The sequence below is a fragment of the Cherax quadricarinatus genome, chromosome 11 (genome assembly GCF_038502225.1).
Source record: "Cherax quadricarinatus isolate ZL_2023a chromosome 11, ASM3850222v1, whole genome shotgun sequence".
In the NCBI taxonomy this organism is placed as follows: domain Eukaryota; kingdom Metazoa; phylum Arthropoda; class Malacostraca; order Decapoda; family Parastacidae; genus Cherax; species Cherax quadricarinatus.
In genome coordinates this window covers 43,974,041-43,988,814 of record NC_091302.1, presented here as the reverse complement: position 1 = coordinate 43,988,814, position 14,774 = coordinate 43,974,041, and the positions used below count along the sequence as shown (strand labels likewise).

The 14,774-nt window shown below is 38.2% G+C and overlaps 1 protein-coding gene across 1 annotated transcript in view; it reads left to right on the top strand.

Moving 5' to 3' along the window:
• The window catches only part of Mms19 (MMS19 nucleotide excision repair protein), a 95,881-nt gene that overhangs the window by 46,156 nt on the left and 34,951 nt on the right, over window positions 1-14,774 (top strand). The window contains exons 10-13 of the mRNA XM_053775171.2: window positions 7,633-7,730; window positions 9,529-9,701; window positions 10,671-10,846; window positions 12,884-13,043. Coding sequence (XP_053631146.1) covers window positions 7,633-7,730; window positions 9,529-9,701; window positions 10,671-10,846; window positions 12,884-13,043 — 607 coding nt within the window. The remainder of the gene's footprint in view (window positions 1-7,632; window positions 7,731-9,528; window positions 9,702-10,670; window positions 10,847-12,883; window positions 13,044-14,774) is intronic.

Sequence of the window (14,774 nt, the reverse complement as noted above, 5' to 3'; positions counted from 1 at the left end):
CTTGATCTACACATCCCCTACCCACTCTAAAGCCTCCTTGCTCATCTGCAATCATACACTCTGGCTTACCTCTAATTCCTTCAATAATAACCCTACTGTACATTTTTCCTGGTATACTCAGTAAACTTTTTTTTTTTTCAACAAATCGGCTGTCTCCCACCAAGGCAGGGTGACCCGAAAAGAAAGAAAATCCCCAAAAAGAAAATATTTTTGTCATCATTCAACACTTTCACCTCACTCATACATAATCACTGATTTTGCAGAGGTGCTCAGATACAACAGTTTAGAAGCATATATGAAGATATATAACATATCCCTCCAAACTGCCAATATCCCAAACCCTTCCTTTAAAGTGCAGGCATTGTACTTCCCATACTTACCCTGCTCACACTCCAACAGTTCGTCACGTCTCAAAAACCATTCATCTTCATTCACTCCTATCTAACACGCTCACGCACACTTGCTAGAAGTCCAAACCCCTCACCTACAAAACCTCCTTTACCCCCTGCCTCCAACCTTTTTGAGGACGACCCCTACCCCGCCTTCCTTCCCCTACAGATTTATACACTCTCCGTGTCATTCTACTTTGATCCATTCTCTTTAAATGACCAAACACCTCAACAATCCCTCTTCAGCCCTTTGACTAATACTTTTATTAGCTCCACACCTCCTCCTAATTTCCACACTCCGAATTTTCTACATAATATTTACACTACACATTGCCCTTAAACAGGACATCTCCCCTGCCTCCAACCACCTACTCGCTGCAGCATTTGCAACCCAATCTTCACACCCATGTAAGAGAGTTGGTATCACTATACTTTCATACATTCCCTTCTTTGCCTCCATAGATAACGTTTTTTGTCTCCACATATACCTCAACGCACCACTCACCTTTTCTCCTTAATCAATTCTATGGTTAAACACATCCTTCATAAACCCATCTGCTAACACGTCAATGCCCACCCAGGCTCCGAGGTACTACCGTTCTGCCAAGTGAATGTAAAACAAAAGCCTGTAATTGTTTTACATGATGGTAGGATTGCTGGTGTTTTTTTTTTGTCTGTCTCATAAATATGCAAGATTACAGGTATGTCTTGCTACTTCTACTTACACTTAGGTCACACTACACATACATGTACACGTTTATTTATACACACTCATCTGAGTTTTCTTTGATTTTATCTTAATAGTTCTTGGTCTTATTACTTTTCATTTTATATCCATGGGGAAGTGGAATAAGAATCTTTCCTCCGAAAGCCATGCGTGTTGTAAAAGTCAACTAAAATGCCGGGAACAATGGGCTAGTAACCCCTTTTCCTGTAAAGATTACTAAAAAGAATAAGAAGAAAATTGTCAAAGTGGGAAGTCTGAATGTGTGTGGATGTTGTGCAAATGATAAGAAAGAGATGATTGTGGATGTTATGAATGAGAAGAAGCTGGATGTCCTGGCTTTAAGTGAAACAAAGCTGAAGGGGGTGGGAGAGTTTCAGTGGAGAGGAATAAATGTGTTTCAAATAGAGTTAGAGCTAAAGAAGGAGTAGCAATAATGTTGAAGGATAAGATATGGCAGGAAAAGAGGGACTATAAATGTATTAATTCAAGGATTATGTGGAGTAAAATAAAGGTTGGATGTGAAAACTGGGTTATAGTAAGTGTATATGCACCTGGAGAAGAGAGAAGTGTAGAGGAGAGAGAGAGATTTTGGGAAATGTTGAGTGAATGCGTGGGGAGTTTTGAACCAAGTGTGAGAGTACTTGTGGTTGGGGATTTCAATGCTAAATTCAAATTCAAATTCAAATTCAAAGTTTATTCTCTATAAGGATTATAATGCTGAGTTTACAGAATTTGGTTACTGTGTGGTTTACATGTAGTAAAATAATGATTACAGAGTGTACCACTTGAACACCTAGCATGGCTAGGCATTTCGGGCAGACTTAGTTTAATTCTTAATTTTAAAATATTACAAATTATGAGGTAAGTTGATATTATGGCTAAGTGACTAAATACTAGTTTGTGAGTTTAGCAATGTGAATGCTTTTGTTTTGGCACAGTACATAGTTTCAGTATTGGAGTACCACAGGATTCATTATTTTAAGATTGAGATTAATATTTCTGTTTATGGTCAAATGGGTGAGTGAGTGTAAGTGTGAACCACCAGATGGTATTCGTGTAGTTAGTTGACGGGGTGTATCAGGGAGATAAGATGTTTTCTAATGGTAGTTTTGAAGGTGATGAATGTGTCTGCAGTTCTAGAGTTCTCAGGTAGGGTGTTCCAGATTTTAGGGCCTTTGACATAAATTGAATTTTTGTAAAGGTTTAGTCGGACACGGGGAATGTCGTAGAGATGTTTGTGTCTGGTGTTATACCTGTGGGTTCTGTCACAACTATCAAGAAAGCGTTTTAGGTCAAGGTTGATATTGGAGTTTAAGGTCCTGTAGATGTAGATTGCACAGTAGTAAGTGTGGATGTACTGAACAGGGAGTAAGTTTAGATCTATGAAGAGTGGGGGGGGGTGTTGCCAGGGATGGGATTTAGTGATTATTCTTACTGCAGCTTTTTGTTGGGTTATTATTGGCTTTAGGTGTGTTGCTGCAGTTGATCCCCAAGCACAAATAGCATAGGTGAGGTATGGATAAATAAGTGAGTAATAAGTGGGTAAAAATGTTGTGGAGGGAGTAGTAGGTAAATTTGGGGTGCCAGGGATAAATGTAAATGGGGAGCCTTTAATTGAGCTATGTGTAGAAAGAGATTTGGTAATAAGTAATACATATTTTATGAAAAAGAGGATAAATAAATATACAAGGTATGATGTAGCATGTAATGAAAGTAGTTTGTTAGATTATGTATTGGTGGATAAAAGGTTAATGGGTAGGCTCCAGGATGTACATGTTTATAGAGGGGCAACTGATATATTGGATCATTATTTAGTTATAGCTACAGTTAGAGTAAGAGGTAGATGGGACAAAAGGAAGGTGGCAACAACAAGTAGGAGGGAAGTGAAAGTGTATAAACTAAGGGAGGAGGAAGTTCGGTTGAGATATAAGCGACTATTGGCAGAAAGGTGGGCTAGTGCAAAGATGAGTAGTGGGGGGGGGGGGGTGAAGAGGGTTGGAATAGTTTTAAAAATGCAGTATTAGAATGTGTGGCAGAAGTTTGTGGTTATAGGAGGGTGGGGGCAGGAGGAAAGAGGAGTGATTGGTGGAATGATGAATTAAAGGGTGTGATAAAAGAGAAAAAGTTAGCTTATGAGAAGTTTTTACAAAGCAGAAGTGTTATAAGAAGAGCAGAGTATATGGAGAGTAAAAGAAAGGTGAAGAGAGTGGTGAGAGAGTGCAAAAGGAGAGCAGATGATAGAATAGGAGAGGCACTGTCAAGAAATTTTAATGAAAATAAGAAAAAATTTTGGAGTGAGTTAAACAAGTTAAGAAAGCCTAGGGAACGTATGGATTTGCCAGTTAAAAACAGAGTAGGGGAGTTAGTAGATGTGGAGAGGGAGGTATTAGGTAGATGGCGAGAATATTATTAGGTAGATGGCGAGAATATTATTAGGTAGATGGCGAGAATATTTTGAGGAACTTTTAAATGTTGAGGAAGAAAGGGAGGCGGTAATTTCATGCACTGGCCAGGGAGGTATACCATCTTTTAGGAGTGAAGAAGAGCAGAATGTAAGTGTGGGGGAGGTATGTGAGGCATTATGGAGAATGAAAGGGGGTAAAGCAGCTGGAACTGATGGGATCATGACAGAAATGTTAAAAGCAGGGGGGGATATAGTGTTGAAGTGGTTGGTACTTTTGTTTAATAAATGTATGAAAGAGGGGAAGGTACCTAGGGATTGGTGGAGAGCATGTATAGTCCCTTTATATAAAGGGAAGGGGGACAAAAGAGATTGTAAAAATTATAGAGGAATAAGTTTATTGAGTATAACAGGAAAAGTGTACGGTAGGGTTATTATTGAAAGAATTAGAGGTAAGGCAGAATGTAGGATTGCGGATGAGCAAGGAGGTTTCAGAGTGGGTAGGGGATGTGTAGATCAAGTGTTTACATTGAAGCATATATGTGAACAGTATTTAGATAAAGGTAGGGAAGTTTTTATTGTAATTATGGATTTAGAAAAGGCATATGATAGAGTGGATAGAGGAGCAATGTGGCAGATGTTGCAAGTATATGGAATAGGTGGTAAGTTACTAAATGCTGTAAAGAGTTTTTATGAGGATAGTGAGGCTCAGGTTAGGGTGTGTAGAAGAGAGGGAGACTACTTCCCGGTAAAAGTAGGTCTTAGACAGGGATGTGTAATGTCACCATGGTTGTTTAATATATTTATAGATGGGGTCGTAAAAGAAGTAAATGCTAGGGTGTTGGGGAGAGGGGTGGGATTAAATTATGGGAAATCAAATACAAAATGGGAATTGACACAGTTACTTTTTACTGATGATACTGTGCTTATGGGAGATTCTAAAGAAAAATTGCAAAGGTTAGTGGATGAGTTTGGGAATGTGTGTAAAGGTAGAAAGTTGAAAGTGAACATAGAAAAGAGTAAAGTGATGAGGGTGTCAAATGATTTAGATAAAGAAAAATTGGATATCAAATTGGGGAGGAGGAGTATGGAAGAAGTGAATGTTTTCAAATACTTGGGAGTTGACGTGTCGGCGGATGGATTTATGAAGGATGAGGTTAATCATAGAATTGATGAAGGAAAAATGATGAGTGGTGCATTGAGGTATATGTGGAGTCAAAAAACGTTATATATGGAGGCAAAGAAGGGAATGTATGAAAATATAGTAGTACCAACACTCTTATATGGGTGTGAAGCTTGAGTTGTGAATGAAGCAACAAGGAGGCGGTTGGAGGCAGTGGAGATGTCCTGTCTAAGGGCAATGTGTGGTGTAAATATTATGCAGAAAATTCGGAGTGTGGAAATTAGGAGAAGGTGTGGAGTTAATAAAAGTATTAGTCAGAGGGCTGAAGAGGGGTTGTTGAGGTGGTTTGGTCATTTAGAGAGAATGGATCAAAGTAGAATGACATGGAGAGCATTTAAATCTGTAGGAGAAGGAAGGCGGGGTAGGGGTCGTCCTCGAAAAGGTTGGAAGGAAGGGGTAAGGGAGGTTTTGTGGGCGAGGGGCTTGGACTTCCAGCAGGCGTGCATGAGCATGTTAGATAGGAGTGAATGGAGACGAATGGTATTTGGGACCTGACGATCTGTTGGAGTGTGAGCAGGGTAATATTTAGTGAAGGGATTCAGGGAAACCAGTTATTTTTATATAGCCGGACTTGAGTCCTGGAAATGGGAAGTACAATGCCTGCACTCTAAAGGAGGGGTTTTGGGATATTAGCAGTTTGGAGGGATATGTTGTGTATGTTTATACATATATGCTTCTAAACTGTTGTGTTCTGAGCACCTCTGCAAAAACAGTGATTATGTGTGAGTGAGGTGAAAGTGTTGAATGATGAAAGTATTTTCTTTTTGGGGATTTTCTTTCTTTTTGGGTCACCCTGCCTCAGTGGGAGACTGCCGACTTGTTGAAAAAAAAAAAATTCACTTCTTCCATACTCTCTCTCTCTCTCCAATGTGATATTCAATTTTTCTTTATTTAAATCATTTGATACCCTCATCACCTTTTTCTTATCTATGTTCACTTTCAAATTTCTACCGTTACACACCCTCCCAAACTCATCCACTAACCTTTGCAACTTTTCTTTAGAATCTCCCATAAGCACAGTATCATCAGGAAAAAGTAACTGTGTCAACTCCCATTTTGTATTCGATTCCCCATAATTTAATCCCACCCCTCTCCCCAACACCCTAGCATTTATTTCTTTTAAAACCCCATCTATAATTACAGTGGACCCCCGGTTCGCGGTGCTATCGGCATCCGATAAATCCGGTATCCGATGTATTTCGCAAAAAATTTGCCTCGGTTCCTGTTACAAAACCCAGTATGCGATACGATTTGTACGAGACATGTCCACATGTGGCCTGAACTGCCCTGTGTGTGCCAGTGTTTACAAGCCAGCCAGTGTGTGTGCATCTAAGGATACATTCGGTACATTCCATATTATCCATATTATCACTGTTTTTGGTGCTCGTTTCTGCAAAATAAGTCACCATGGGCCCCAAGAAAGCTTCTAGTGCCAACCCTGTGGTAAAAAGGGTGAGAATTAGTATGGAAATTAAGAAAGATTTTGAAGGGTTTGGGGCTAACCCTGAGAAGCCTATGCCAGTTGTGGAATCCATTGTGCCTACTTCAAAAATTAAGGAAATGTGTGCACAGTGGGTTGAACTGCAAACCTTTATGGATGAAAATCACCCAAACACAGCTATTGCAAGCCGTGCTGGTGACTATTACACTGACAATGTTGTGAACCACTTTAGGAAAGTCACAAAGGAACGAGAGGTACAGGCCTCTATGGACAGATATGTTGTGCGACAGAAGTCCAGTGACTCTCAAGCTGGTCCTAGTGGCATTAAAAGAAGGGAAGTAACCCCGGAAAAGGAATTGCTACCTCAAGTCCTAATGGAGGGGGATTCCCCTTCTAAACAATAGATTCAACACTCTCCCCTCCTCCCATCCCATCAATCATCACCAGATCTTCATTAAAGGTAAGTGTCAATTATTCTACTGTTATTATTCTATTGTTACTGTTGTTATTGTAATTATTCTATTGCATTAAACTTAATATTTCATGTGGTAAAATTTTTTTTTTCATACCTTTGGGTGTCTTGCACGAATTAATTTGATTTCCATTATTTCTTATGGGGAAAATTGATTCGCTTTCCGATAATTTTGGTTTACGATGAGCTCTCAGGAACGGATTAATATCACGAACCAGGGGGTCCACTGTATATTAAACAACCATGGTGACATTACACACCCCTGTCTAAGACCTTCTTTTACTGGGAAGTAATCCCCCTCTCTTCTACACACCCTAACCTGAGCCTCACTAGGTTGGTAGACAGCAACCACCCTGGGAGGTACTACCGTCCTGCCAAGTGAGTGTGAAACGAAAGCCTGTAATTGTTTTACATGATGGTAGGATTGCTTGTGTTTTTTTTTCTGTCTCATAAACATGCAAGAATTCAGGTACATCTTGCTACTTCTACTTACACTTAGGTCACACTACATATACAAGTACACATTTATGTATACACACTCATCTGAGTTTTCTTTGACTTTATCTTAATAGTTCTTGTTCTTATTACTTTTCCTTTTATATCCATGGGGAAGTGGAATAAGAATCTTTCCTCCATGAGCCATGCGTGTTGTAAAAGTCAACTAAAATGCTGGGAACAGAGGGCTAGTAACCCCTTTTTCTGTATAGCCTACTCAGTAAACTTATCCCCTATAATTTTTACGATCTCTTTTGTCCCCCTTCCCTTTATATAAAGGAACTACACATGTTCTTTACCAGTCCCTAGGTACCTTCCCTTCTTTCATACATTTATTAAACAAAAATACCAACCACTCCAACACTATCATCCCCTGCTTTTAACATTTCTGTCATGATCCCATCAGTTCCAGCTGCTTTAACCCCTTTCATTCTACCTTGTGTATATGGATTATTTTATGTATTTTGTTTATTTTTCTATAGTTTTTATCTTTTCCTAATATTTTTAAAAACTTTTACTTCCAGAGATAGTATAATGCAGACTTTTGTTGCTCTTTGGAACATCCAGCCTTTGACCATCAGTGATCATATTTTGCCGAAGCTTCTAGTGGAATTGGAAGAAGGTAAGAATGTTAGTCACATTTGACTCTAGTAGACAATGTACCAAGAATGAATTCATCTAAGTTTGCCCAGGGTCTCAGGAAACTGATTATCATTTATAAGTAGCAAGCTTTGGGCTTATTTCAACATTGGTATATACTGTACGTATTTAATTTTTAATATTTTTTTTATTTTTTCATTAACACATCGGCCACTTCCCACCAAGGCAGGGTGGCCCAAAATAGAGAAAAACTTTCATCATCAATCACTCCATCACTGTCTTGCCAGAGGCGTGCTTACACTACAGTTATAAAACTGCAACATTAACACCTCTCCTTCAGTATTTTTAATATTGCATATGCATATTAATAGGAGATATTATATTCATAGAATTGGTGAAAGAAAAAGGTGAGTTGTGCATCGAGGTATCTGTGGAGACAGAAAGGTTATCCATAGAGGGAAAGAAGAGAATGTATGAGAGTATAGTGGTACCAACACTCTTATATGAGTGTGAAGCATGGGTTGTAAATGTTGCAGCGAGGAGGAAGCTGGAGGCAGTGGAGATGTCGTGTCTAAGGGCCATGTGTGCTGTAAATATTAGGCAGAAAATTTGTAGTGTGGAAATTAGGTGTGGAGTTACAAAAAGTATTATTCAGAGGGCTGAAGAAGGGTTGTTGAGGTGGCTTGGTCATTTAGAGAGGATGGAGCAAAATAGAACAACTTAGAGAGCATATGAACCTGTAGTGGAAGGGAGTAGGGGTAGGGGTCATCCTAGGAAAGAATGGAGGGAAGGGGTAAAACAGGTTTTGTGTGTAAGGGGCCTGGACATGCAGTAAGCATGTGTGAGCATATTAGATTGGTGTGAATGGAGACGAATGGTTTTTGGGACCTGACGACCTGTTGGAGTATGAGCAGGGTAATATTTTGTGAAGGGATTCAGGGAAACCGGTTAGCCAGACTTGAGTCCTAGAGGTGGGAAGTATAATGCCTGCACTTTAAAGGATGGGTTTGGGATATTGGCTGTTTGGAGTGACATCTAAATTGTCATATCTGGGCTCTTCTGCAAAGACAGTGATTATGTGTGAATGATGGTGAAAATGTTGAATGATGGTGAAAGTGTTTCTTTCTTTATTGGGTCACCCTGCTTCAGTGGGAGATGGCTGGCATGTTAAAAAAAATACTATTCAGGAAAACCAGGTAGTCAGACTTGTTCTGGAGGTAGGATGTACGTTGCTTGCACTCTAAAGGATGTGTGGGGGGTGGCATTTGGATGAATCCTTGAATGTTTGATGCCTGTCCTCTTCTGGAAAAATAGCTTGGAAACTAGTAATAGTGAATTTGTTTTCCTTCTTTCTGCTACCCAAACACAGTCTCTACACCAGACCTGTCTGTGAGATTCCAGTATTTTACCTCGGTAGGTGGCCACCATTATTATTGGGGGAAAGACGGGAATAATTTAGCTATCAATTATGAGCGGGTCAAGAGCCCAAACTAGGGTATGTAGCAATCAAGATTACTTTTTCCAGATTACTTTAGGGTGACTAGTAACTATTATAAATTATAATTTGCATATTACCGATACATAATGAGCAAACCAGTTTCAGCAGTTGTAAAAATTTGTAAAGTAACTATCTTTAAACAACAAGTAACCACGTTTGTTTTGTGTGTTTAGGCACACAGCCACTGGTTGTGTACATAAGCAGCCAACCACTTTCTCACTATCATTTAAAGCAAGTACAGTACTGCATTTTTTTATTCTACTCATGCTTTTTTTTGTTTACTTGTCCGATTTGCAATATCTTCTTATAATGTTGCCTGCAGGTTATTCAACTAATTCACATGTCAGCAAGAGCCAGATTTTGGAAACGCTTGCTATTCTAACCAGAGGACGGTTGCTGATCTCCTGTGTTTTGCCTGTCATCTGGGGACTGGCAGAAAATACTGTGTGTGTATCAGCTGATGAGTGTTGTCTCCATCTCTCCTGTGTGATAAAGGTGATCCTCTCTTGTTGCACCATAACTAACATTTGAAGTTGATTAAGTTAACATTACTGCATAGTACTATACTAGTATATTCATCAAGTTCAGTACAGTAATTGGTATGTTTACAAATTCTGAGTATCATGATCAATTTTCTGTGTAGAATTTTTGATGAACCACTATGAATCTCACCTATGTGCTTTACCTTATAAACCACCAGTTTAGTACCTCTCTATCACTTTTTAGCAAAGTTAGCCCCTTTTCTGTTTTCTTTTGGGAATGCTCATTCCTTGTGCCATTGTCAAGTCTAACACCACAACACCAGTCATTCTTACAGTCTCTCTCAGTTAGGTACCATATCTCTTTGTCTGCAATATAGAGTTTTTTGACAATACAGTGGTACACTCCAAGTGGTGGGCCTAACCAGGTAAAGCAGGATGCACCATACAGGTAAGATATGATGCACCATGCAGATAAGGCAGGACCCACCCTACAGGTAAAGCAGGGACTTAAAATATCACACTGTAGGTGTGATATTTTAAGATTTACTCAGCCACTGAAAGGATTCTGGTGTGGCAATTAGAAATGTTCCTGAAGTATTTATTCCACCCCCAAATTTACCTTATTTAAGAAACAGAATCTATATGTTACACAAAAGACAGTTTTTCTGTTGGCCTTCACATCTGACAGAACAGTAGGTATGCTGTCTCCAATAGTATTAAGAGTGTCAGATATCACATTCATTCATTAGTTGGAGGTAAGGCTTAGCTTGGATTATTAGGTATCCCTGTAAGGGTACCTTTAAGAGGTTGCCTGATTTTTTTTCATTGCTTCCTCCAACATTTTTTTTATTTTATTTCACTCATAGCTCAAGAACACCTCATCTAGTCACCTTCAGATTTTCAACACTTTTGTATGGTAACTATATTTTTAGATGTATTTTGCAACAGACTCATATTTATTTTTGTAATTTTTTCCCTGCAGATTTTGAAGAATGCAAATGAACATGAATGCCAAACCTACATACTGGAGGATTGGAATGGCATTATGAAAGTACTTAGCCTCTACATGTCTACCATTCTTACTTCACACGTGGCCAACACTGTTTCAGTTCTTCGATGCCTTTCCAGTGTTTGTAGGATATTAGTGGCCAGACTTAGGTAAGTACCTCATTTATTCAAAATACTGTATACAATCTTATAATACATTAACTGAAAATAAGATACTAATTTTCATGCTTAACTCTTTCACTGTTGAGACCCCTACTCACAAATTTGCTCTCATTGTCAAAGAATTTAAAAAAAAAAATTTTGTTTTCTTATGAAATGATAGAGAATCTTTTCCCGATGGTATTGTCACCAAAAATATGAAATCTGATGGAAAAATTATGGAATTATGCTCTTGCGAAGTTATTGGTCTCAATATACGTTTTGGCAATTTTGTCCACGATGAGCCCTACTTTTGGCCAATTCCATTGTTCTAGCCGACCAAACTCATAGCTATTTCGCTAGAACTCCATTTGTTTTATCTATTGAGCACAAAAAACTGCCCATTTACCAGTTTCAACTACCCAGTAAAGTGGTCAGAAATTGGTAATTTGGCCAATTTCACACAAATTTCAAAAGATGCCAATTTCAGAATAGGGTCCAGAATAAACAATGCAGACATTCCTGGCACTCAAATAACATTTTCTCCGTTCATTAGTCATGTCTCCAGGTCCTTCTTATATTACTCTTGCTTTCCGTTTTGAATTTTTATTCACACAAAAACTAGATTTACTGTTATGCAGACTACTGCATTATTGTAATAATTGTATAAATAATGTCAACCCATTCATGGCTGTGTATTAGACTGGCCAGTTGGACACATGTTAGATGGTGATATCATTTGTTTACTCTTGAACGTCAGCAAAAATCAAACATTTCTGCTACTTTGAGCTCAATTTCAAGGTACTTTTCATCGTGAAACCAATCAAAATCATCTGTGTTTCTGTAATATATCTTCCATTCTGTCAAATGAGACCAGGAAAACGAGACTACAACCATAAATACCATATGAAAATACACCTCAAAGTTGGCATTTTAAACCAAAAACACAGTCGGATTTTTTTTTTCTCATTATGCACTGCGTGCTGCAGGATTTTTTTTTATTCTGTGCACACTGACCATGCAGACCCATTTTCTCACATGTAGGTCTACCAGCTTTCTCCTGCTAGATTTGAAGCCAATAGAATTTTGGTGTATTTATGCATTACCGACACGGGCTTGTAAGCCGTACCTCTATGTCACTGACACTGAAATGGTTAAAATACTCTGAGATGTGAACAAAAACTATAAATTTGTTTTGTTATAAAAACTGCTGTTGATGAGGACATTGAAAATCTAACATGAAAGAGAAACTGTGAAATCAGTGTGAGTTATCCACTTTCCCTTGTATCACTTGCTGCCTAGACTTGGCAGCACATTTGGCCTCCTGGAGAATCTTATATTTGCACTACTGAATTTTATAAACTAAAAGCATTTGCCTTAGCTCATTCCAAATCAGTACTCTCCTACAGCCATACCATGTTGTAAGCACCGTTTCTCATCCAATCAGCGTAGTTAAGCAATGTTACATTTGCTTAGTACGTGTACGTGGATGGGTGACCACCTGGGAGCACCAAATGCTATTGGCATTATCCTCTGCCCAAAATGCACAAGCATGTTAGTGGCTTTCTTTTGTGCTTAACAATATTTTATTACATGTAAACTACATGTTGTATACTACACACAGAAATAAATTTTGTGTGTTTGTTTGTCTATACATCCTTTCTAAACTTAAACTGATTAAATTTGAATCCATTATTTGAATTCTTTCTTGGAAAAATTTGCTCAGAACCTTATTTATATCTTCTTTATTTATGCTCATCTTTCACTTACACATATCAGTCATGTCTTACCTCATTCTACATCTTACAAATGAATGGAGGTTAAGGGCTCGCAATCTGTCTTCAGATCATTTTAGTTGTGAGCCGAATGCTCTGCCATTGAGCTATAGGTCATTGTTCTTATAAGGCCTTTCATGATCAACTGTGTGAGTCTGGCCAAATGATGACTTCTACAATACATGGATGAAGAGAACTCATTAATACATGTTTTTTTTTTTTAAGGGCTAAGTATATAATTTACTATTAATTTTTGCTGATACTCTTCATGCAGTAACCCGCAGCCTCTAGTTGAGTCATTCATAAACTTGGCTACGCTGGAAGGAGCAGAGGAAGTTGAAGGACCTGCAGGTGAATATGTCTCCAAATACCCAGAGATTAGGAAACTGATGTCCAACATCACTGATGAAAGCCATCCTTGTGCATCATTCATGGTATTGATAAGTTGGTTACTTTGTAATTATAAATCTGTAATAAACAGTTGATAATATATTCAACATTAGCAGATTTATTCAAGTTTTTCGTTCCCATTTAAATTAAAAATTGCAGTGAAACTTTGACAGGACAGACTGACAAACAGATACAGGTCCAGAAGTATTATTTAATATGATGTTCTGTGAGTAATATATATAAATAGTAACTTACTGTATAATTCTTAAAATAATAATAATAAAAATACTAATAATATAGGTAATAATTTATTTTTTAAAATACACAGTATTTCAAGACATTGAAAGTAAAAAATTGAAAAGTCCCATAGTTATGTATAGCATTTTGGGCAGACTGAAACTAGTACTAAAACTACTTAATACAGAGCTTCCCTGATTTACGTCTGAGTTCCATTCTGACCTACTGGTTGGATTTCGAAATAGATGGATGTGGGAATTACGTTAGCATGGCATGTAAAAGTCGTATACCTGTACAGCATTCTTTTAACCTATAAATTTCTCTCATGATTATCTCATTTTTTTAATCAGTCTGCTTTATTACCTCAAGTTTCATTACTCACAAACTGATGTTCCTTACTTGTGGATGTCATTCATAGGCTTCACAAATAAAAATGCTGTACAGAATATAGCCTAGGCTAGGCCTATCAGTTTTCTTGTTACTCGTTATTTCAATGCTGCCTTTTACCTCTTTAGTCTTTTTATGATTTTAACAAACACAGTACAGTAAGTATATTTCTTCTTCTTTCAACAAACTGGCCGTATCCCACTGAGGCGGGGTGGCCCAAAAAGAAAAACAAAAGTTTCTCTTTTTAAATTTAGTAATCTATACAGGAGAAAGGATTACTAGCCCCTTGCTCCCAGCATTTTAGTCGCCTCTTACAACACATGGCTTACGGAGGAAGAATTCTGCTCCACTTCCCCATGGAGATAAGAGGAAATAAACAAGAGTAAGAACTAGAAAGAAAATAGAAGAAAACCCAGAGGGATGTGTATATATATATGCTTATACATGTATGTGTAGTGTGACCTAAGTTAAGTAGAAGTAGCAAGACGTACCTGAAATCTTGCATTTTCATGAGACAGAAAAAAGGACACCAGCAATCCTACCATCATGTAAAATAATTACAGGCTTTCGTTTTACACTCATTTGGTAGGACGGTAGTACCTCCCTGAGCGGTTGCTGTCTACCAACCTACTACCTAGGAGTAAGTATATTTCTTATTCTTTCAACAAACTTGCCGTATCCCACCGAGGCAGGGTGGCCCAAAAAGAAAAACAAAAGTTTCTCTTTTTAAATTTAGTAATTTATACAGGAGAAAGGGTTACTAGCCCCTTGCTTCCGGCATTTTAGTCGCCTCTTACAACACGCATGGCTTACGTAGGAAGAATTCTGTTCCACTTCCCCATGGAGATAAGAGGAAATAGACAAGAACAGGAACTAGAAAGAAAATAGAAGAAAACCCAGAGGGATATGTATATATATGCTTGTACATGTATGTGTAGTGTGACCTAAGTGTAAGTAGAAGTAGCAAGACGTACCTGAAATCTTGCATTTTCATGAGACAGAAAAAAGGACACCAGCAATCCTACCATCATGTAAAACAATTACAGGCTTTCGTTTTACACTCACTTGGTAGGGCGGTAGTACCTCCCTGGGCGGTTGCTGTCTACCAACCTACTACCTAAGAGTAAGTATATTTATCATTCTTTATTTTC